The sequence below is a fragment of the Sarcophilus harrisii genome, chromosome 1 (assembly GCF_902635505.1).
Source record: "Sarcophilus harrisii chromosome 1, mSarHar1.11, whole genome shotgun sequence".
Classification (NCBI taxonomy): Eukaryota; Metazoa; Chordata; class Mammalia; order Dasyuromorphia; family Dasyuridae; genus Sarcophilus; species Sarcophilus harrisii.
The window spans coordinates 25453368-25477136 of NC_045426.1; the positions used below are offsets into that span (position 1 = coordinate 25453368).

Here is a 23769-nt window from a genome sequence, read left to right on the forward strand (position 1 = left end):
CACTACTTGAGGGTTCGCGTTGTTTTCTCTCCTAAATCTTAAGAGATCTTGCCTCTTAGCAGGCACAAGTCAGAAAGAAAAAGTCAGGAAAGACTTTGGGTAATAAACCACTCCAACTGTCATTTTGAAAACCCACGGCCACCTGACCGCTGAGTATTCAGCTCCCCTTTCTTAATGTTAAGGACTCACGCTCCTGTGGATTGCTGACAGAATTCATTTAGGATTAGTGGAATTAATTGAGGAAGTCCTGAGGGTCTCCACACCTCCCGCCCCCCCCCGCCCCCCCCCCCCCCCCCCCCCCCCCCCCCCCCCCCCCCCCCCCCCCCCAATCACACACTTAGATCCACCCAGGCGTGGTTTCTTGTTTATTCTCCCCAGCCACTGAGACTTTAAGCTGGGTTTTAGGGTCCTGGTTTTATTTTTACCCGTTTCAATTGGTCCCTCATAGGATTTGGAGTTTGAAAAGACCTTGGAAATTCTAGCCAGTAGTGAGTCTGGATGCCGGTTTTCCCACCTGAAGATGGTTTCCTTTCCCATTAGTTCTGTCTGGGTAGAAATGTTCTTTCCAGAAAGTGCAGGCGTGTAAGAAAGTGGGGTTTCAGTAAGTCCTTAAAGAAACTGGCAGGACAGCTCCGTCTCGTTACTCTGAGACAGGAAGGGAAAGTCGACTTTATCGCTTACTCTGAAGAAATAAGCAGCTACCCCCTGCTGGGCCGGCCCTTTCCCTTTGGGGCCAAGTGGAATCTCTAGGGGCTCCTGGGAGGCCCAGGGAGCGGCCACACATGCTGACTTTCCTCCGATGTTCATGGAGTTAGCCTGCTCGAGCCTCTCCCGGGGCTATCTTCAGAGACTGAGGAGAAGGCTCTGGGGGAGACGGAACAGAAGCCCCAAGAATGGCTTTATTCTGTAGAGCAGGGACAAAGTGAGGGCCAGTGACTCCCGAAGGTGGGGTGGGAGGCAAACTTGGAACCTCGGAGCTCAGGGTCCTGTGATTTTGTGCCTTGGTCTGTCAGTCAAAAAGCCCTTTATTTAGTACCTCCTTCCTGTCTGCCACGTACTGTGCTAAGGGCTAGAGCAGGGGAAACCTCCCCCAGAAACCTGGTCCTCAGGTTCTCTTGCAAAGCAGATATTGGGGGATATCCCTTCAGTTCTGGAGGAGGAAGCCCAAGCTCAGAGGGAAGCTAGTGCTTCCAGAGGGAACCTCCTGCTGCTCCTCCAAAAGCCAGGGCCCGGAGGTAGCGGGGCTGGCCGGGGGCTCCCCAGGAGAGGGGAAGGCCAGAACCGAGCTGGGGTCTGACTCCCGACTTGGCTTCTGGTGGGAAGGGCTGGGACCCCCGTGGGGACCCTGCCAGCTCCGCCGGCCTTTCCTCTGCAGCCTGGGAGAGCTGCGTGTCTCTTTTGGAGCCCCCTGCTGGCCTCTTTGGGGCACTGCACAGAGCCCAAAGAAGAGACTGCAGCCAGGGTGTGGGGGGGAGCTGGCTTAGCCCCCTTCTCCCTCAGTTCTCCTCTGCTTTGGCGACGGGCTTCCAGGAGGGAGTTTGTTTTTTACGCCAGTAACCTCGGCAGCTGGGAGCAAAACTTCCGGCTCAGCTCACTGGGTCTCGGGCGGCAGGTTTCCCCGCACAAAGCAGGCCCGTTTCCCACCTGGGTCAGTTACTGCCCCAGAGCCCAGAGAAAGGATGCGCGGTTAAGTGCGGGGATCTGCCCCTCGTGGGGCCTTCAGTCCGCCACAGTGTCCTCCATTTCTGTTAGTCTGGCTTCGGGGCAGACATTTTTCTCATAGAGAAGAAGAATCAGCCTCAGTGTCGAGTCAGGATCACTCACCTTGGCAGGGGGAGAACATCTGGAAAAACTTCCTGCTTTTTCCTCTTAGAGAAGGTTGGGGGGGGTGCGGCCCCAGGAACCGACCCCCCAAGATGCAGGGCTTGCAGCCGCTCGGCGAGCAGGGGGGCGGGCCTTGAAGTGCGAAGTGCTTTGGCTCCGAGAGACTCTTTCTCTTTCATTTCTTGGTACTGAGTTATTGGCGCAGCTGATGTTCCTGCCCCCAGTCAGAAGTGACAGGAGATTTCGGGCATTTGTGAGCTCCGGGACCCTGAGCACAGGAGGGTGACAGGGGTCCCCGTGGTAGGCCCTGCCCCCCGAGGTCCCCTTCTGTGCTCAGAGTTTGAAGGGGTGCTGTGTTCAGGGGGGCTTGCTGGGAGTCAGTCTTTCAAGAACACTGCTCTGCTACTGCCTTTTATCTCGTTCTAGGAAAATCCCTCCAGCATCGAGTAATTCGGTATCTGCGCGTGTTCCCCAGCGGACAAATTCCATGCCCCTGTCACCGTATGGCATAAGCCCCCCGGGCTCTGTTTCCTCCACAGTCTCGCCATCACCAGTGTTGATTGCGTCCTCCTGCCTCCCTCCGAATGGCAAATCTGTACCAGCCCACGGAACGACGCTCAACGCCCCCCTGGCCGCCCTGGGGGCCGTGGAGCCCGCGAGCGCCGCACAGGCCCGACAGGTGTGCTCTTCAGCCCCTTCAGCGCTGGCCCCCGTACCTTCCCCAGCGTCTGGGAAACCTCAGAAACTGAAATCCAACAAGTCTTTGAAGCCTAAGGAGTCTCCTGCTAACAGCACTAACTGTAACAATATCGGCAGCAGTGGCAGCTCAGGAAAGAAACGCAAAAACAGTTCCCCACTGTTTGCACACTCTTCCTCCTCCTCTTCCTCTTCTTCCTCCTCTTCCTCCTCTTCTTCATCTTCCTCCTCCTCTTCCTCCTCTTCTTCTCCTCATTCCACAGACTCTTTTAGGAAAAACTGTGTGGTGAACTCTGCCAACTGTGGGGCTGCTTATCCTTCCCCGGTCCCGCCGTCCCACGGCCTCGGCCCCAACTGTCTGACTAAGCAGGCCAACTCTGTGGGCGTCAGGCACCTCCCGGCAGGCCGGGGCCCCCCGGCGGGGAGCCCCTCAGAGTCCATCAAGAGGATGAGCGTTATGGTGAACAGCAGCGATTCCACCCTCTCCCTGGGCCCCTTCGTCCACCAGTCCAGTGAACTGATGATGGCTGCCAACTCACACGGCGGCTTCCCCCACTCCCACGCCCCCCTGGACAAGCTCCTGGGGAAGAGGAGAAAGGGCTCCCCCGGCGCCGTCCATCCCGGCGCCCAAGCTGGCAAGGTGGCCAGGCTGCCATCCATGAACAGCGTCCACACCAAGCACCCCGCCCCGATCCCGGGGACGCAGGCGCTAGCCAACAACTCTCTTCTCCATCAGGTAAGGGAGGACCGCCGGTAAGCCCCGCGGCGGAGCACGCTCGCCTTGTCCATCTGCCGACCGGCAGTGCAGGCCGTGGTGTACATCAGCGGTTCTTGACCTTGCTTTTGTGTCTGGGGCAGCCCGGGCACTTCTTCTCAGAACGATGTTTTTAAATGCAGGAAATAAAATGCATGGGATTGCAGAGGAAACCAATGGTATCGGAGTACAGTCATCCGAATAGGCAGTCCACAGACTGCAGGTTAAGAACCCTTGGTATAGATCACGGTGCCTTTAAAAGACAAATCCATTCGGGACTGTTGGAAGCACTGCACTGGGCCTAGATTTCCGTCCCCCTCATCACTACTAAACTTGAAAGGTGGTCGGTCCTCAGGAGGGGAGCTACTCCCTGGGGCAGTTGGGAGTGAGGGTCTGGAAGCAATCGTGCCATAATAGACTTTGGGGAGGAATAGCTGTCGAAATCATGCCTTTCTCCTCTGCCACTATTCAGGAAGAACTCAGCCCCCGTTCCATCGTCCGTCTCACCAAACACACTGATGACCCGAAAGCAGATCCAATTAGCAAACGATGATTTTATTTTTACAGATGATTTTTTTTTTTAAGGTTTTTGTTTCTTTCCCCCAGCCAGATTTACAACTAGATATTCTGTACCTTCTGACTGATCGCTGACAAGCATGCAGCAGAGCTAACTTGTGCTTGATTTAATGAGTTAAAAAAAAGAAGCCTACATTGGGCGACCTCTGATAAAAAGCGGCCCAGGGGTCCAGAGCTGCAGCCCTGCCCCTCATCTCATCCCGACTCCTTCCTGTCACCCTCTGCCTTCTCTTTCTCTTTTCAGCCTCACTCAGAAATCAGCATTCCCCTAATCGAAAGTCAGAGGCCCTTTATTTAGGCCCTTCCCTTGACAGTTCACTTAGCAATCAGACTGGGGTCGGGGTTCATTTATATTTTAAATGAGACCACCAGACAGCCCTAGATCCATCTTCCCCCACACCAGCTTTAGCAGGGAACTCTGGGAGCTCACACAGAATTCTAAAGCGGGAAACGGTGGAGTTCAATTACTCTTAGGTTTCCCCGGCCGACCATTTCCTCTTCTGCTCTCAGAGAACTGTTCGGTGTCTTTGGAGGAGAGGGCCAGGCAGGAGGAAGAGCCAAAAAAAGGCAGTCCTGACATTTTTGGTCACCATTACTACGGGGTACAAGACAAGGAGCCACAACCAGAGGCTGGGGGCTCTCCCCCTGGGACAGCAGGGTCAGAGGTCAGGGACCACTGAGGGGACAAGCCGCATCCGAGCTCCCCATGGGAGCTTGTGCCCAGGGCCGGGGCGCGCTGCAAAGGCCCCAAACGTGGCATTCTTTTTTCTAAAGGCCACTTCTGGCTTCTGCAGGCAGGAGGCCGACGTCGGGGCTGCTGAATGCTACTTCTTGCCTTCTTCCTGAGCGTGATTTCACTCTTGTTCCACACTGGAGCGAGCTTTCCCCAAAGCGGGCCACTTTAGCTCCCCTCCCCACAGGGCTGAATTAGGACAAGGACAGCAGAGCCGCGGCCACAGGAACCCGAGCATGAGGGAAGTGCTCGTGCCAAGCAGGGAAGGCTGGGATTGGGGGCGCCCCCTGAGCCCTGGCTCTTGGGCCCCGAGGCCAGTCCCACAGCACGGTTCCCAGCCCGTGGGGTGCCAGCCTCCCCCTTCCCCTGCCCGTTGTCCCCTCTGGGCTTGCTTCAGTCTGAGTCCGCTACCTCTAATGCCTTTAGAGAGATGAAGTTCTTCTCGTTACCCAGACCTGAAGCTAGGGGCCCCAGGGGAGCTTCCTCGAGGTCGGAGCCAGCACTGGCAGCAAGCCTTGAGGCGTCGCCGGGCCCAGGAAATGACGTGGCTTGGAGGGCTGTTGCTGCCATCTTTGTGGCCACCCCCTTAGGAAGCATGTTACGTAGCGGAGGCCCCTTCCATATTGGCTAACTCGTCTTTCCCTTTGTATCTCTCTTCTCTTTCTCCAAAGCCAAAGGCCCGTCCCTGACAGCCGGACTAATTACCATAGTGAGAAAACCTCCACCTGGCACTCTGGACTCCACGATGCCTTTGAGTTTATCCCAGCTTCCTGTGGTCCTCAGGTGTAGAGATCTGCTGGACTCTTGGTCGTTTAAAAAAAGGAATTCCCTGAAGCCATGGCTGTAGCAGTGAACACCCCTGATAGGCCCTGGATCCGAGTTCAGCCACAGAATTGCTTTTATCAGTGTTAAAAGTGGTCTGGACTGCTTGCTACAAATCTGTGCGATTTTGACTTGCAGGAACACCTCATAGTACCGCTCTTTGATAGATTGGCTGGGCAAAAAGATGCTTGGGGCAGAACCTTCCCATAGACTTCCTTCTCCATCTCTTCCCCTGCCAGCCCCCGGGGGCATCCCCAAGCAGTTAGACACCCCTTCTCTGGCTAGCACCCGGGACGGGCAGGGAGTGACCCTCCACTAGGGAATGTGGCGCTGTTGTTCAGGCCCCAGAAAACGGACTCCAGCCCGACTCGGCAGAACAGGCCCTCCTTTTTGCCCAGCCTTTTGCAAGTAATTTGGGATAAGGAACCGTCAGGAGTTCCTAATTTTTAAAAAGGCAGTTGTTTTAAGCCATCAATGCCCAGAAAGCAAGTATAAACTATTTTGGAGGAATACTTTTCATGGTACACAAGCAATTCTATGTGCTTTTTGAATAAGAGTTAACTGAAAAGGAATATAAAAATGCTAACTAGTTTTGATAGAGGAAAGCCAAATGAAAAAAAAAAAATCACTGTAGGGGAAAAACCCTATGCCGAGATTTCCAAAGAAATGTAATTTCTTTTCCAAGGGTATTCCATAGAGTCTTCACATTGAAACAGCATATCAAAGTAGGTTGATTATACCTTCTAGCCTCGTTCTATTTTCTAAAAATTGCCTTTTTAAGATGAAATTAATAGGATACCACAGAAATGAGCATTCATATTTTTTAATGTTTTTGGAGGTGAGTTGTGTTATCCTCAACCTCCTGAATACTGTAATAGAAATCAGTTTTAAACATCAGCTTGACCTGACCCTGTTTGGTCCATCCCCTTTATGTCACTACAGATAATTATTTGGTTGGGTTTTTTTTTTTCTATTTTTTTGTGGAGGGGGTTTGGGGGGGGGGTGCAGCATGGAATGGGAAATTTCCCATGCTGCACTTAAGAGTGTTTCTTTTCATTCACATTCATTTCTCAAGGATCTGTGCTTTCTTTCACCTTCCCGAGAAAGTGTTCTGATCCGGGACATTTTCCACCCTAATTCCCCATCCCTCCCCCAGTGAAACCTTTAAAGGGCTCAATGTTGTCAGAATGTAATTGCTGGACAAGTCACTGGTCACTTACACTGGGCGGGTTTACCTGTGTCTCTCAGAGGGCCGATCTCCCCTGCTACTCAGAGACCTCCCTTTTGCATCTGGCATTCCCCCCCACCCCCCCACCCCTTTTGTCATAAACTACCATTTCAGGGAACCTGAAGCCAACTGATGATAGCGCAAAAGCTTGGGTCATTGGTCTTAGAGAATTAAACTGCTCCAGACTCCTTTGACACAGACCTGAGCAGGTGTTAGGGAATAACAAAGATCCTTTATGCAGACACTTTAGAGAGAAATGTATGGAAAATAGTCATTTTCTTGAAAGGGGTGGGATCTTTTTCATTGATTATGCAATCAGTCACCAAATGTTTTTAGGACAAACTAGGAAGGCTAATAAAGAGTGCAGACATGTGGAAGGGCTATTTTCTTATTTTATTTGGAAAAACCAATAGGATGCTTAGATGACCTCCACGGTTCCTTCCAGCTCTAAATCTATGATTTTGTGACCTCCCAACAGTGAGCCATAGGTGGGGAAGAGGGGCAGTGTCCAAACGTCCCTTTGTTGGCTCCAAGCACCCTCCGTGCTGGGGGTAACGAGGGCATTTGTGGTTTGGGTCGATTCCGTTTCCGAGCTAAGAACGGAGCGTGCATGATGGCAATAAAGAGTCAGTTTTAAGTGATAGAATTTGTCCAAGATTATGTTACTCCAGAAAAAGAACTAAAAAGGCTACGTGATGGCGTCAGAGCTGATTCCGAATAATGTAGATATTTAGAATAGCAAGTGTTGATCATTTGGATTTCTTTTCGATTGGGGTTTTTAATTCCATTTTCATTATGTCTCCTGGTAGTACCTACGTAAAGCGACCGGATTAGGAAATTAGCCATTTTGAAACCTGCCTGCCACAAACCAACCTACTCACACAGTGCTTTGGCATTGGAGACCGGTGGGTTGTTTTTTTCTTGGGACTTTTATTTTCTCCTACAATTATTTTAGTACTTATAAATAATTAAGGTGATTTAAAATAGTAGCACAAGTACTTTTTGGATTAAATTAACTTGCAAAACCAAATTTGCAGTGGTGGGGTTGTTTCTAGACAGATTTTGGTATTAATTTAAAACCAAGACAATTTTTATATTCTTTCCATAGAATTTCATGACAACTCCTGCAGTTTTCTTAACTAACCTATTTAAAAAAAAAATTGCTGCAATGATGAACAAAGAATTATACAAAACCTACTTTTGTATCTTTATTTTGGAATTTCTTGTTCTATTATAAATATTGAAGTATCCCTATTTCAGAAAACATATTTTGTTAAAATTGATTGTACATATTTAAATATGTATTTTTGCACAGGTCTTTTTTTCTTATATCCAGTTTTGGTACAATTGAGATCATCTAGTATTTATTTATTAATTAATAAAAAAAAAAGTAAGTACCTTTTTATAATTTGAAGTGGTTCACTGCCAAGCCAATAGTCCTAGAACTTGCCTACTTTACAATTTAAGGGATGCCTCTGTTTCGTGAAAGTCTATGTCCCTTTTAATGTCTTGGGAGTGGATTCATAGAGATTAACTGGGCATTGCTTCTGTTAAATTGCCTAATTCCCCGGAAGACTACATTTAGTTAAGTGACACACTGCTTCTCCTTTGTTCATGTTTTGCAGATGCCTGTCAGTGCAGATGTCTGTGTGTGCCCTTGTGAGTGAGTGCGTGTGTATGTGTGTATGCGTGTGTGCAAGTGTGTGCGCACTTGCATGTGCAAGCCACTAGTATGTTGTGGTTTAAAACTAATGGAAAAAAAACTGAAAAGTGCCTGATAACTAGTTTCAAGCTTGGACTGTGTAGACAGATTCTCCTTTAAAAGACTTGAATGTTAAGTTGAATATATTTTTATTTTATTATTATTATTATTATTTTATTATTTTTTTTTTTTGGAGCTTGCTTTTTCCACCTAATGTCATTTCTAAAAATTGAGGGGAGGAGTAAAAAAAAAAAAAATTACCCAAGCTGGTAATTGGATAAAGTATTTTAAAATAAGACTTTTTGGTTTGAAACAATCCTGGTGGGTGATAAATTTTCCCACGATGCCAAGAGTTGTAATCTTTTTTCAGCCAGCAGTTTTACAAGACGTGTATCATTTTGTTAATTTACTCATAAAATGCAGAGTTTAAAATAGAATATGTAAAAAATTTTGTACTCCAAAAATCTAACAAAAAGAAGTACCTCTTAGAATATTGAAGGAAAAAAAAACAAAAAAGCATGATCTGGGAAATGTAACTGAAGGCCACTGTCTTCCTCTAAGAGTTCTCTTGCCAAGGAGCGTCCCTACTGTCTCTCCTGCCCCGGGGAAAGAATTGGGCTACAGATGATTGTTGAAGGTTTGCTATTTAGCAGAGAATAATCATTTTTACCTTTTGTGCAAAACACGTTACATTTTCAGATCATTTAAAATGAGCACTACGCGCTGTCGATGTGAATGTAGGGCCTGGAAAGCATCTTGCTCTGTTTTGAGCCTGGTTCTAAAAGCAATCTCCGGTGTCAAGTGTGTGACTAGTGTGATAATTTGTACACAAGATGAAGAGCATCTCAGCTGGACTTTGGGTTGGCTGCTGTATAGTACATGAACAAATGTCATGGGATAGAAAATTACTTTGGATATTTAAAAAAAAAGAAATATATAGTCTATTTGTTTTGTAACAAGTTTCTGTAAATAAAATAATTTATACTATTTATAAGAAAAAGTTGTGCTTTGCTTTATGAAAAATTAGTTTGTGGAACAAACCTGTTACTAAACCAGGCAATAAAAATGAGGACTTCTCAATAAACGAAGGTTGGTTACATGAAATACATTTTTACATGTTTTTGCTTCATTATAATCCTACACACACACACTTTTAAACCCAGAATGGAGCTTTCTTCAGCCTCAACCACAAAGATAAAGCAGTGCCTCAGTTTCCTGCAGAATACTTTTCGGGGCGTTTTTATATAGAAAAATCTATTTATTTGAAAAGCTTTGCCTGAGTATATACTATCTGACTAAAGTTTATATTTTTCCCCCTCCCAATATTACAAAAGCATCAGGGGGGAGTGGGATAGTCTTGAGAAATTTAGCTCTGTACTTTTGTGAAATTTGTAAATATAGATATTTACAATGGTCTTCATACAAGACTCCTCTTCCCTTTTTCTCCTTAGAGCTTACACTTGGGTGCAACAGAAAGAGAAAGGTTTCCATGTTAGACTGGGCTCAGGCAGCCCTTGGCTTCCTTAAGGGCTTCAAATCTACCTGCCCAGACTTCCTGTAAATAAATTCGATCTAAAATTATGAAATCAGTACTGTCACTTCTGTGAATTCAGGAATCACAGAGACAGCTACACATAGTCAGGCTCAATACAAACCTGAAACATTTGGTTGGAATGGGAAGTATATGTTGAGTTTTTTTAAAAAACAAGTTTTCATCAGTAGTTGTTAGTTTTTCTCTTTACATCACCTAAAAGGACCTAGGAGAGATTTTTCTTTTTCTCCATTCTTAAAAGCAGAAACCAAATTCTGTCGCAAATACATTGAGGACAATTTTCAACTGTTTTTTCAGTTTTCAAGCTTGATAAATGGGAAGGAAGGAGCTAAATATCAGTTGGACATTTGAGACAGAATTCAGTTGACCAAGGATCGGTTATTGCCAGAAAAGAGCTTGACTTTTCTATGATGAAAAAAGATTTTCAAAAGCGAGTCAATTGGGTCTCCCTATTTCAAATAATACTTTAAAACTCTCAATGCATTAAAAACCTCTTGACTGGAGTCGTGTCTTTTATCTGAAAAAGCACCGATACGATTGAAATCCTGTGTGGAATATCTCAAAATAGTTTGTTTTCCAGATAAGCTACGATCTTTTTTAAAAAAAAAAAAAAGGTGGGGCGGGAACACTGCTAACAGTAATAAGTCACTATGTGGGTCTGAGAAGAAAAGGAGCACTCAGAACACATGTTATCAGTACATTAAATAATTCTCGGTTGGAAAGTAATCTTGCTCAGTTAAGTTTATCCTTTTAAGACGATAAGAATCATTTGTCTAGACTCTAGACAAATAGGGGCCCTCAAACTTTTTAAACAGGGGGCCAGTTCACTGTCCCTCGGACTGTTGGAGGGCCGGATTATAGTAAAAAGAAAAATTTTGTTTTGTGGGCCTTTAAATAAACTTCATAGCCCTGGGTGAAGGGGATAAATGTCCTCAGCTGCTGCATCTGGCCTGTGGGCTGTAGTTTGAGGACCCCTGGCTAGAGGTAGCATTCGTTTTACAGCTATTATTCCTCACTGACCCATTCAATTTTGCACGCCATAAAGAGAGTACCCAAGTATGAGAAATCTATGCCCTTGTCTGTCACCTTTACGCAGTGAACAAGAAATACTACGGGAGTTTGGGAGTTCTAATGACATTTTCAAAGTATATTTTTATATACTGTGGTAGTGATACATTAAAAAGGCTTTGATTTTAGCATAATGTTGATGTTTATCCTGTGTATTGTGACTTCTGCTTTCAAATAGTCAATATCTCTTAATCCTGAAGATTAAAGTTGATCTGCACTTGGTTTTTAAGCTGTTGTTCTAGGAGGTAGGACCTAAATTATCTTAGAGTTACTTATTTTTTCTTCATTTCAATTCATGAGGTTCTGTCTCAGAAGCCTCATTTCTAATTTATGATTTTTTGAATAAGAAGGAAAAGTAAAATATTTGAGAAAAATCAAGTAATTTTCATTTTTCATTTCAGAAGTTTAATGAAAATGCTCACTTGTAGCTTAACAGTATTAAAGATGAATTTAAATCAAGCTCATATATTACTTTGGCCTGTACCTCATATTAGGAAGCGCTCCTTTTAATTAATGAGAAAATAGATGTAGAGCCCTAAGAAGATGGAGTGTGTACTTCAGTCTTCCAAGGTTGCTAGGGTGAGAACACCACCATCTAGTGAGAAGACAGTGTAAGCCAGCCAGTCCGTGCAAAAGGTCTGGCCCTGAGCAGCCACGTTCTGTGGTGTTACCCCAGGGGCAAGCCCTACGGTTGCCTTTAAGAAATTACAAACTAGGGACTATCTGGGGGCTTGTGCTGGGCCCCACTCTGGAGGCTGGCTTTGAAGCCACTCTTCCTCTTCACCTCCTGGTCACTCCTTGTCAGAATAGTCTAGGAAGGAAGGCTCAGCGATGTTAGGGTTTCTTTAGTGCAGAGTCCGTGTTCAGATACTGCTCAAGATTCTTCTGCTTCAGTCAGTCCCACTGACTGACTACTAAGGGAAACGTCCCTTGTTATCGACTAGAGTAATGGTAGTTTATAGCATTGGGGGTGGGCGCTAAAGGGGGAAACACCAGAATCCAGACCCTGGAGAAGTCTATTTGAAGGATGCTGCAGGTGGGGATAGGGAATCCCAAAAGGATTTAATAGAGAAAAGATAGTATTAACCTTGGTTTTTGGAGAGAAAAGTGCTAGTGGGGTGGCAGGGAGGACACAGCCTCCACTAAAATTAATGACAGCTCCATGAGCAGCCAAAGGAAGTGGTTATGGAGGTCACTGGCTTGTAGCCTGAAGACCCCATCACTGGAAGGAGACAGGTAAGGAGATAAAGGTTGTATGACTCCTAATAAGCCCACCCAGATGGAATAAAGGCAAATTTCCTTGAGTTGTTTGCTCCCCAGCTAAATTGCTAGGAGAATGCCTACCTGCCGCAGTCATCCTCTTTTGTGATAGATGCTTCAGGAAATACTGGTCACTAAGGGGGCTCCACGCCTGGCCCCGAAGCTAAGCCATGGCTGATTTGGATAGACAGAGTACAGCATTCTGAGCTGGTTCACTGCCTAGAGTCCACAATTCCACAGTAGACATGGGCCCTAAACAAAAGTTTTTTCACAATTTGGTACAGATACATCATATGACTAATTACTGCCCACACGCCCCCACACGTACAACCTTTTGGTTGTATTTTCATGTCCTCACTATGGAGAGGGCTGTCAATCTCCCTGGCTACATATTGGTTGCCTACTAGAGTAGCCCTCTAGCTTCAGCACAATTATTCTAAGTCTTGGTGCCCCCTCCTCACTTCCCCCCATCCCTATGATTGCTTTCAGATTTCAGGCCTTGAGAGTGAGGATTTTATTATTTCTGCTGAGCTCAGCTCATCTTCCCGTTCTCCGGTGCCAGTCTTCACAGCTGTCCCCCCGCTAACATCACACTAAGGTTTGCAAAGCACTTATACATGGTCTTGCAGTCAGTCCTTCCAGTACTGCTGCTATGCAGATGACACTCTCCTTCTGCAGATGGAAACAGCAGCTGGCCCAGCTCACAGCTCTGAAAGGATCCTGGTTCTTGACTCCTGGTTCTTGGTCTCAGCTGCTATAAGCCTCCTCAAGGAACACACCATTCCTTTGGCAGAGGATGCTTGGCCCAAATAAATCACCGGTCTTATCGCAGGCCCCAAGCAAGTCCAACTAAATAGAACAGTTTTCTCTCCATCCCTAGGAACTTTCTAGATTAATGCCACTTAATGTATTGTCTTCTCTCAAAACAGAAAAAAAGTTTAAATGCACCCCAAAACCAAATGGAAACTTAGGAGGGTTTTTTTTTTTTTTAACCATACAATACCTAATGGCAAGATTCTAACAGATGCTGAAAAATCAGGGTGGCCCGGGCCCTCCTCACCTTATACCACGCTGCTCTTCAGCCCTTGAGATAGAAATGACAGGACTGCCAAATTATCTGCTCTCATATATGATGACAGAATTCTACTTCTAAGTCACTTCACTGTTCACATCCTTTTTCACTGCCACAAGATCAATACCTTCCCACAAGAGGTAGTTTTACAATATAGTCTCTTACCAATAACTTGCATAGATCCTGAGCAGTGTTACACCAGTAGCCAAAAACTATCAGCAGCAGACTGCACACCAAGCCCTGGATTCGGTGGCCCTTGCTACTTGAAGCCTGCTGGGTGTCTCAGGCCAAGAGAGGCCGGGGAGGAGCCCCAGAATTTGAACCAGAATTGGATCGACTGAAGGAATCTGAGCTCTGCCTGCTCTGCCCCCTGGTGGTCACTTCCCCTCTGGGCTCATGAGGATTAGATAGATGAAGGATCCCTTCTAGCACCCAAATCCCCATTAGTCTCAGCTGTCCAACAAAGAGGTCCCCTTAGTGTATGCTTCTCAAAACCAGCCAGCTAGAGGATAGTAACTATCCTCTAAGAGGCCATTTCTCTCTAATATTGAAGAAACCTAAAGCAACATGTTCCCTGGAAGGCCAGAATCCATTGGGTATCCTGAGGGCAGACCTTGACTGTGACCATGGCCACAGGCTGTGCCCTCGCTTCTAGTTTAAAAAACTGACTGGCAATGAGTTACCAGCCACATTTGCTTTTAGTTTTTTTAATTTCTTAAATAACAGGGGAGGGGCAAGTTCTATTTAGCATATTAAATTTAAACGTATCTTTCAAAATAGCAATAGTCAAATCTTCAAAGATAATACTGAAACCAAAAATGTATCCTTTATTTTTTTTTTTTTTACAGCTGAATTGTTTACATAATGAAATGGACTATAAAATTTCCAAGTATTTATCATTAAAGGGCACCTTCATTCCAAAAAGATAGTCAGAAGATTTGTCAAACCTTATAAACTATCTCCTATCCCTTTGTTGTGTAGATGCTTTCCTGGAGTCTTACATGTTAATCACCCTGGAAAGTTTCTGAACTCTATTCAACAGCAGATCTCCTTTCTTGATGGTTTCCTGGTACTGCCAGTTCTTGCTGTCTGGTCTGTTCAAAAGCAAAAACATCCATTTCCTTATATCACAGCACGAAAACGGCTTTCTGTCATTAAAATTTTGCTGATTTAATAATTTTAACCGAACACCAGAAGGCCACGTTACCTGTTGGTTTCCACAATTTCATTTACTTTATCTATTTTGCAGTGTAGTCTTCCAGCTGCAATAAATCTGGAAAGTTCCCTGATGGAGGTGAAACAAAGTATTAATAAAAGTGCTGACATTTCTTAGAAAACTTACTGCACTGTCAAAGCTTGTTTAAAATGACATATTGTTGATTTAATTTCGGAGTTGTAACATCAAGAAAAACTATCTTTAAAAAATATTTAAGAACAACTCACTTTCGTACTGCCTAAATTAATAGCTTAATAATCCCTATACTTGGAATATTTGAGGGAAAAGACCAGACCATGCAGAAATCTGAACACTTCATCTATGCAACACACCACAATTAACCCACACAAGGGTATGGTTTCTGGCCACTGGGACCACAGTTCAGCTGCTTTTCTAGTAACACCTTTTCATAATACAAGGGCCTATCTCACACAAGACCCTACACAACAGTCAGGACTTTTAACTTTTTGCTATTTGCAAAGTCCTGACATTAAAATTGGGCCCAGTGATTTCACACATTAAAAACAAATGTGTCTGTGATAAAGAAAAGTAGGAATTTTCCTGCTAGGCTAAATCTGCACATAGGAATCAAATACTGCATTTGTTTTATAATCAATCACCATCAAAGGAGGTGGGGGGAATGTTTTTAAAAAAAAAAAAAAAAAGAAGAAATTAACTGTTAATGGTTTGGCCCATTTTTACATTAAAAAAAAAAAAAAAATCTAATTCCTAAAACACTATTCAACTATTACAAAGATTTAGCACTAATAATTCTGCACTGCCCTCTAAATACTTGCTTGTATTAGTTTTCTGGATAAGTGATTTTGAGTCATACACTTTAAACTTTAGCTAAATCAAAAGGTCAGCTCAGCATGGAAAAATCCACTTAGAGATACTATGCTATGATTACAACACATGGGAAATGTTACATGATGGAACTTTCCTTGTGGCTAGATTTAACTATCACCACAATTAAAGAACCCAGCACAAATGTAAAGCAAAATTTCAAAAACAGTTACCATCTAGGAAGAGTCGGATAAAACTTAAGAAACAAAAACAAAACCCCTCTCTCCTTTCCTGTCCACAATTCCTATCCAGCCAACCATCAGTCTCTTCTCTACTGACCCAAGAGTTAACAGTCTCCTCTTTACCATCAATAAGGAATTTGGTCTCATTTTCATTCCTATTGAAAAATCAATACTTTCTAGATTGAAATAAAAAGCTTTTGAATCCCAAGGTAGGCCCCATACCGCAACCTGCTATCAACCCAAAAACCACAGTCAAAAATTCCAAACTGCATCAGGATATCAGTATTTGTGGAGGATATGCAAGAATGAGTTATATGAAATACAAATAAATAAATTTCACATTCACAATCTCATTTGATTTCCAAAACGCCCTTAAAGTAGGCAGTGCTCATATGACCTTCTTACAACAGATAAAAAAATCAAGGGATCTAAAGTGTCGGAGCCAGTGTGCCGCCAAGAAGGGCGTCCTGTCTCCCAGCCAGTCTGGGCACTGACTGCAGTACTCCCTCCCTATTCAGGTAGCAGCTCTGGGTTAGAATACCCCATTGGGCATTTTTCACACCAGCTGGCATGGCAGCCTTACTCTTATGCTAAGACAAAAAAGCCCACTTCTTGTGATTAGCACTAACACTATGTTTCCATCTGTATAAAACTTTTAATATTTACAAAGACTTTTTTGTATCTTCCTGGCTGACCCTCACAACAGCCCCATGTTAAGGCTGACACAGGGACACACTGCTAGAAAGGCTCTGAAGCAGACCTTACCCCCACTCCAGCACTCTGCCCACTGTGCTACCCAGCTGGCATTTCTACAGCTAAATGGGTGCTGCAGAGAAGGCAGGAGAGAACTGGGAGAAGCACTATCACTTCATACGGAGCAAAAGGATGGGAGCTGTGAGAGCTGATCATCTGAATCATCTATCCTGTGATTCCAGGCAAGCCCAAACCTCTCCAGAATTCAGTTTCCTTGCATATGATTCCTTCTACATGATGCAAATGTTAGTAGAGCTCTTTGGATAGATTTTTTTAAAATACCAGAGAAATTATTCAAATTTTTTTTTTTTTTGCTCCAAATTTGGGATCGGGGCAAGAAAATGGAGTGTGGCAGCAAAAGGACGTAAGGACAAGCATGGCTTTTAAGAGGTTCTGACTAATCTGCAGCAGGAGGCCTCCACTAAGAACAATATTAGTTTGTCTTACTGATCTATGAACTCCACACCGACTCCAAAAGCTTCTGCCATGTAGCCCAGTGTCAGCGACCGGTAGGATTCCAAGAGCTGACTGTACGCGTGGATTCTCATCTCTCGGACGTAGTATCGATAATGAGGAGCAAAGAGCCAGTCTTTTTTCATCTCCTGCTCAACAATCGCTGCAACAAACCAAAGAAGGCATTTTAAGCACACAATTCCTGGCCATTTGTGTCCCCTAATAAATGGGCCAACAAGAACCTGATCTAAAATGGAAAGAAAGGAAAGGCCGCGCCTCTGATGAGTTTGGGATCTGTCTGGTGATGGAGCAAGAGAAGACATGTAAAATCGTAACCTGCATTCATTCTGTTACACCGACATTCTCCAAGTGTGTAAAACATGGATTTCAGTGGGTCCCAGAGGGTGTGTAGCTCAGAAACACTCATTTCAGACTCAGCCTCTTGTCCACCTGTCTAAGCTGCTGTTTACGTGATCCCATGACTCCGTTTCCCCATCTATTAGTTAAATCCATCTTACTAACAAGAGCCTCCTCCAACTACTCGGATAAGAAAAAGAATATGAACATCTCTTTCTAATTTAACACTTTTACCTCATTCAAAGACTGGTTTCTATGGTAGCTTAAGCAACTCCAAATTCTCCAATTCAGCTTCTGATTCTTACCTCCATGGAAACTGAGGGCAGGGAGCATAATAACAGAAGGCTGAATTAGTGAGAATAAGAGCAAATAATTTAAAGAATCTGGCAGTCAGCACATGAAAAGAAATTCTTCCTTGTGGATCAAAATCAAATAAGTCTCTTTGGGATGAATCTTGTAACTTGGCACAAACAAGTCACTAACTGGTCTGATATCCTCTGACACTGTTCCTGGTAACTGGCCAATGGGAGCAGGCAGCAAGGATCCTTCACAACCAGAGAACAGGAAAGGTTTCAGATCTCTAGGTCTAAAAGGACCTTAGAGATCATTTATAAATACAGAAAATGAGGTCCAGGAAGTTTCACTTACCCCAGGATCGCCATTCCTGGCAGAGTCGCAGGAAGCTTGGGACCCTCTCTATTCTCCCCTCCTACCTCCCATTAACAAGAAGCCCAGGAATACTTCTCTGATGGGAAAGATGAACCCAACAAGCTACAAAACACCATTGGGAGGACAAAATTTATATCACACCATCCTCGTCCCCGTCACTCACAGGCTCTACCCACAAGAGAGTTCCTCCTAGCTCTCACTTGCGCCCTGGTTACTTTATGAACAAGTCTAACAAACTGGCTATTTGAGATCTACGCCCACCCCAGCTTAAAAACAGCAAAACAGGAGGCAGTCCATCCACAGCAAGGAAGGAAGCAAAATAATAAAAACAGAAATGAGAAATAAAAAAGACCATCATATCAGAACTACTCAATATAAAAAGTAAACAGCTCCACACATTGTAATGAGCTCTCAGAATGGACATCAGCAAGAGGAAGGAGTAAAACGACTCAACACTATTACAAAGTAATTTTTCCACAAGTTTAAAAATACACTATTCAAATCCAAAGAGTTTCTTCTCTCCAAGGACCACATGAACACTATACCCAAGGCTCAGAACACAATAGATAGGTGGATAATTTTTACAGTATGATTCTTGAACATTATTTAAAACCCAAGACATTTCACAGCAACATAAAAAGTTATTCTCAGAATACTTCAGAGCTCAGTGAACCCCACCTCACCAAGGTTAAGGATTTCCCTTTTCTTCCCCTCAAAAGGCACTATCACCAGAAACTGCTTAATAATCGATTTGTAAGGTTGCTCCCCGACTCTGTGGGCTCCACACTCTCTACTACTCAAGATTCCATAAAGATGCACAAAGAAATCTGAAAATGCAGGCTTCTTTAGGTTTGTCACCTTAAAGTAGCTGCTTATAGGAATTAACTAGCAGCAGAATGAAGGTACATGAGCAAAATCAGTAACTACATTCTTACCCAATGACTGGAAGAAGACTGAATAACGACATTCATATAGTGAAAAGAGGTACTGTCGAACTGTGGGCAAGCTGTGCAAGACTTCCAGAATTTCTGCTCCTTTAATGACCTAAAATAGTAAAACAAACTAATGTTTTTGTTGACCATCGGCTTTTTCAAATTTGAAGAGGAAAAAAGAAAAAAGTTTTAAAAGCAGGTTTTCTCACTTACCTTTTCCCTGAGATCAGGTCTTTCTAAAGCAATCATGCTGACATAGACAGTGTATGTGACAAATGTTTTGTAATCCATCAGTTCATAGGATGTAAATGTTGAAACGGTGTCAAGAAAGAGTTCAGCTGCCTGCTTAAAATCTCTAATAGCCACACAATAAAGACCTTGATAGACCTTTAGGCGATTTCTCCTGTCCCAGTCACCTCCTTCTTCTATTAGACTTAAAAGAAAAAATATTAAGAGATCATAATCCACTTAGAGATCATAAAAAGAGAAAATCAAATTAACAGTTCCACAATAGTTGCTAAAAATTATAAATTATCTTATCTCATTTTATTAAGGGAACACTTTTGAAAAACTATATACTCTTACACTATATAACAAAGATAAAATTCCTCCTAATTTCTGTCAGAATCTTATTAGCAAAAGTATGTTAATAGTTTCTGTTTTTTTTTTAAACTGAAATTTTCTTTTATGTATAAGATAATGGGCAAGTTTCCAGAAAGTTCTTCTACCATCCCATCATTTCACCTCCTGCCTCCCCTTATAAAAACATGTCACTTGTTGCACTCAAGTTGTGAGAGAATAGCTGCTGGTTGGGTGGACAATCCACACAATACGGTCCCCCATGTCTAAATGATACCTTTTGGCCTTCTCGGTGTTTCGTGTGATGAGATCGTTATCCATATAAAACAAACCAATTCGTAGGAGGTAGAACACAATATCCAAACGGTGACCCAGAGCCACAGTTTTGTCATACGTCTTGCGAAAGGCAGTCAGAGCTCCTTCCTGTCAAAAAGACCATTACTTAGGTTAAAACAAACACCGGCTAAGCACGTGTTAAAAGAGTAAAAAAGAAACCAATTAAGTTGAACACATCTTCAAAGAATAATTTTTGCACCATTCTGATTGATTTTTCCCCTACTTTCACTACTATTTAATAATGCTACAAAACAACTGACTTTCAAAAAATGCTCTGCTAATGCAATGTGATTACCAGAGAAGAATCAAGTTGCCGATATGAGCCTCCAGTGCGATGCAGCTCGAACCTTTCCGTCTCCATGTCCCACATGACATTAAAGTTACTTCTGGGATTACCTTGCCAACCTTCTTAGTAGCAGTCTAGTTCTATAATGCCACCATTTATGCCATTGCCATACACAAAGCTACGAGATACAGATAGGGATTATCCCTCCTCTCTTTACGAAATGGAGCTGCTCACGGTCCCAACCACTGAATGACTCTTATACACAATACTTACTCCCTGTATTCTTTCTTGACAGTCTTGGTATAAACTGTGAATGCATCAAGAGGAATCATCAGGCAGTGCTGGAGAAGCATTTGGACTTGGAATCCAGGACTAAATTTGGAGCCCCTGCTCTGACCCTCATGAGTTGGCTGACCTCTAAATCTGATCCCATGCCCAAAATGTGCCCTTATACACACATCTATTATTCTACTTAAGCAATCCTTAAAATTACCCAGTAAATTAAAACAGAAAAAACTAGATAAATAACGGGACTCTATTCTCCTATATTCAAGATTCCCTCCAATTTTCTACCAAGTATTGTATGACATAAGAGAATCACAATAAGAACTCATGAAAGCTTCTAAAAGTGATCCAATGCTAACTGAACTGACACCAAAACCGCCTTTCTAATTCTAAACAGAAGTTGCTACAAGTATCATGACAATACTTGACTCACAACCTATTCCCTCTGCAATTACTTGAAATATTTTGGCTCTTAATGACTTATTTTGCTAACTTTTGCCAATATTCCAAAGTCCTTATTTCATATTCATCTCCCGTCCAAAGGTTAGGGCAAATCTGATAAATCCAATATTAGAAACATCATGTAAGAATTGTTAAATAATACAATAAACCTCAAAGTAAAGTTGTACCCAGTTAAAATAATTTGGGGGGAATTTAACCAAACTCAAAGATATTCCCATTTCCTCAAAGTTTTCTTGTATGAAACTTCTTTCCCTTCCTTGCCAAACTCCTATGTGCTAGGGAGTTATGTCTGTCTTCTTCATTTCATTCCAAAAAGCATACTGGATTGAAACAGACACTTGGTGAATGAGAGAGAGAGAGAGAGAGAGAGAGAGAGAGAGAGAGAGAGAAAAGAGATGGAAGAGACAGAGACAAGAGAGAGACAGAGAGAAAGAGAGAGAGCGAGAGAGAGAGAGAAAGGAGAGAGAGAGACAGAGAGAGAGAGAAAGGAGAAAGAGAGAGAGAAAGAAAGGAGAGAGAGAGACAGAGAGAGAGAGAAAGGAGAAAGGAGAGAGACAGAGAGAGAGAGAAAGGAGAAAGAGAGAAAGAAAAGGAAAGGAGAGAGACAGAGAGAGAGAGAAAGGAGAAAGGAGAGAGAGAGAAGAGAGAGAAAAAGGAGAAAGAGAGAAAGAAAGGAGAGAGAGAGACAGAGAGAGAGAGAAAGGAGAAAGAGAGAGAGAAAGAAAGGGAGAGAGAGAGAGAGAAAGGAGAGAGAGAAAGAGAAGGGAGAGAGAGAGAGAGAGAAAGGAGAGAGAGAGAGAGAGAGAGAGAGAGAAGAGAGAGAAAAGAGATGGAAGAGACAGTGACAAGAGAGAGACAGAGAGAAAGAGAGAGAGAGAGAGAGAAAGGAGAAAGAGAGACAGAGAGACAGAGAGAGAAAGGAGAAAGAGAGAGAGAAAGAAAGGAGAGAGAGGAGAGAGAGAGAGAGAGAGAAGGGAGAGAGAGAAAGAAAGGAGAGAGAGAGAAAGGAGAGAGAGAAAGGAGAGAGAGAGAAAGGAAGGAGAGAGAGAGAGACAGAGAGAGAGAGAGAAAGAAGAAAGAGAGAGAGAGAGAGAGAAAGAAAGGAGAGAGAGACAGAGAGAGAGAGAAAGGAGAAAGAGAAAGAGAAAGAAAGGAGAGAGAGAGAGAGAGAGAGAAAGGAGAGAGAGAAAGAGATGGAAGAGACAGAGACAAGAGAGAGACAGAGAGAAAGAGAGAGAGAGAGAAAGAGAAAAGAGAGACACAGAGAGAGAGAGAGAGAGAAAGGAGAGAGAGAAGAGAGAGAGAAAGGAGAGAGAGACAGAGAGAGAGAGAAAGGAGAAAGAGAGAGAGAAAGAAAGGAGAGAGAGAGAGAGAGAGAGAGAGAAAGGAGGAGAGAGAGAGAGAGAGAGAAAGAGAGAGAGAGAAAGGAGAGAGAGAGAAAGGAGAAAGGAGAGAGAGAAAGAAAGGAGAGAGAGAGAGAGAAAGGAGGGACAGAGAGAAAGGAGAGAGAGAGACAGACAGAGAGAGTGTGTGTGTGAATAACATTCATATTCCCAATGCTTTGGGATAGATCCCTCCTTACGTTAAACAGGAACATTGAGCCCCAGGCTTGGGACCCCGGACTTATTGCATGTGACCACCAGTTTCTCCCCTCTTCACTGACCTTATCCCCGATGCGACACAGATACTCGGCCTTGGCCATCATCGCGTCCCGGATCTCACTCTCCCCCAAGTTTTTTTCTGCGTCTTCCAGTTCATCATCCAAACGCTTCAGCTCTTCCTCGTTGGCCTTCTTCATTTTACTCAAAAGCTCCGCATCCATCTGCCAGTCGAGAGACTTGCAGAGCGCCTGTAATTATAAATATATCTCAAGGAGAGGACGGGAGACCCGATCGGGCCCACCCAAGGGCGCCTCCGCCTGAAGTGAGAGGCTCCCCATCGCGCCCAGAGCGGGGCAGGAGGGCCCCGGCCCGCCCGCCCGCCCCCCGGGACCCAGTGTCCCTGTTGTCGACGGGCCGGCTCCCTCCCACCCCCTTCCCCTGGGCCCTCCCCTGGGACCCAGTGTCCCTGCCGTCAGGACGGGCCGGCCTCCCCCCCCCTTCCCCGGGGCCCCTCCCTCCCGGGACTCAGTGTCCCCGTCTGTCAGACGGGCCGGCTCCTCCCACCGTCCCCTTCCCTGGGGGCCCCTCCCCGGGCCCAGTGTCCCCTGCCTGGGACGGGCTGGGCCCTCCCCCCCTGGTCCCCTTGCCTTGGGATGTTCCTCCCGGGGGCCGGCCTCCCCCTCCCCTGCCCCCTCCCCAAGTGTCCCCGTCTGTCGGACGGGCTGGCCCTCCCCGTCCCCTTCCCCGGGGGCGCCCCCCCTCCCGGGACCCAGTGTCCCCGTCTGTCAGACGGGCCGGCTCCTCCCACCGTCCCCTTCCCCGGGGGCGCCCTCCCCTCCCCGGGACCCAGTGTCCCCGTTCGTCAGGCCGGGCTCCTCCCCGTCCCCGGGTCCCGGGGCCCCCTCCCCTGGGACTTTAGTGTCCCCGTTGTCGACGGGTTGGCCCCTCCCCCGTCCCCGTCCTGGGGGCCCTCCCTCCCCTGGGACCCAGTGTCCCCCGTTCAGCGGTGTTTCCCAGGGCGGCCCTTGCTGGTCAGGGGGGGGGGGCCGGGCCGCGGCCATCCCCGCCTGGGACGGCGGCCCGGGGCCTGCTCACCGCTGTCGCGCACGGCCGCCATGAGCTCGTCGCGCACGGCCGCGTCTCCGCGGTGCTCGGGCAGGCTGAGCAGGAAGCGCAGCTGCGCGATGCGCAGGTCCGGGTTCTTGGGCAGGCCCTCCTCCTCCAGGTTCTCCAGCGGCATCGCGGCGGCGGCGGCGGCGGAGGCTCCGGGAGCACGGTCACGACAAGCACGGCGGTGGCCGGGGCCCGCACTGACCACAGCCGGCGGAGGAAACGGAAGCGGCGCGCGCGCCCCGACTTCCGGCTCCAGCCCGGCCGCCTGCAGCGTCCCCTCCCGGGCCCCGCCGGGACTGCGCGGCCGCCGCCGCAGCCGCCGTCCCTCCCTCTCTTCCCCCGCCTAGCTGGCACCCGGGGAAGGTGGGAATCTGACGTCATTTCATAGAGTGGGAGGGGCCAGCGGGAAGCG

General features: G+C 45.6%; 2 protein-coding genes across 6 annotated transcripts in view; one reads left to right on the plus strand and one right to left on the minus strand.

Annotated features, from left to right (window-relative positions):
- Window positions 1–9439, plus strand: part of ATXN7 (ataxin 7) — a 124011-nt gene extending 114572 nt beyond the window's left edge. For 3 of the 5 annotated variants that reach the window (XM_031953551.1, XM_031953560.1, XM_031953565.1), the window contains 2 exons: window positions 2251–3256; window positions 5255–9439. In XM_031953551.1, coding sequence (XP_031809411.1) covers window positions 2251–3256; window positions 5255–5272 — 1024 coding nt within the window. In that variant the 3' untranslated portion in view covers window positions 5273–9439. The remainder of the gene's footprint in view (window positions 1–2250; window positions 3257–5254) is intronic. The other 2 variants (XM_031953545.1, XM_031953555.1) reach the window with 1 other exon arrangement.
- A 4652-nt stretch (window positions 9440–14091) lies between these two features.
- Window positions 14092–23597, minus strand: PSMD6 (proteasome 26S subunit, non-ATPase 6). The gene is given in 8 exon segments (XM_031953598.1): window positions 14092–14381; window positions 14495–14572; window positions 16732–16900; window positions 18699–18807; window positions 18909–19128; window positions 19552–19697; window positions 22307–22578; window positions 23283–23597. Coding segments are annotated over 8 exon segments (1293 nt in total). The 5' UTR covers window positions 23485–23597; the 3' UTR covers window positions 14092–14284.
- Between the last annotated feature and the right edge of the window lie 172 nt (window positions 23598–23769).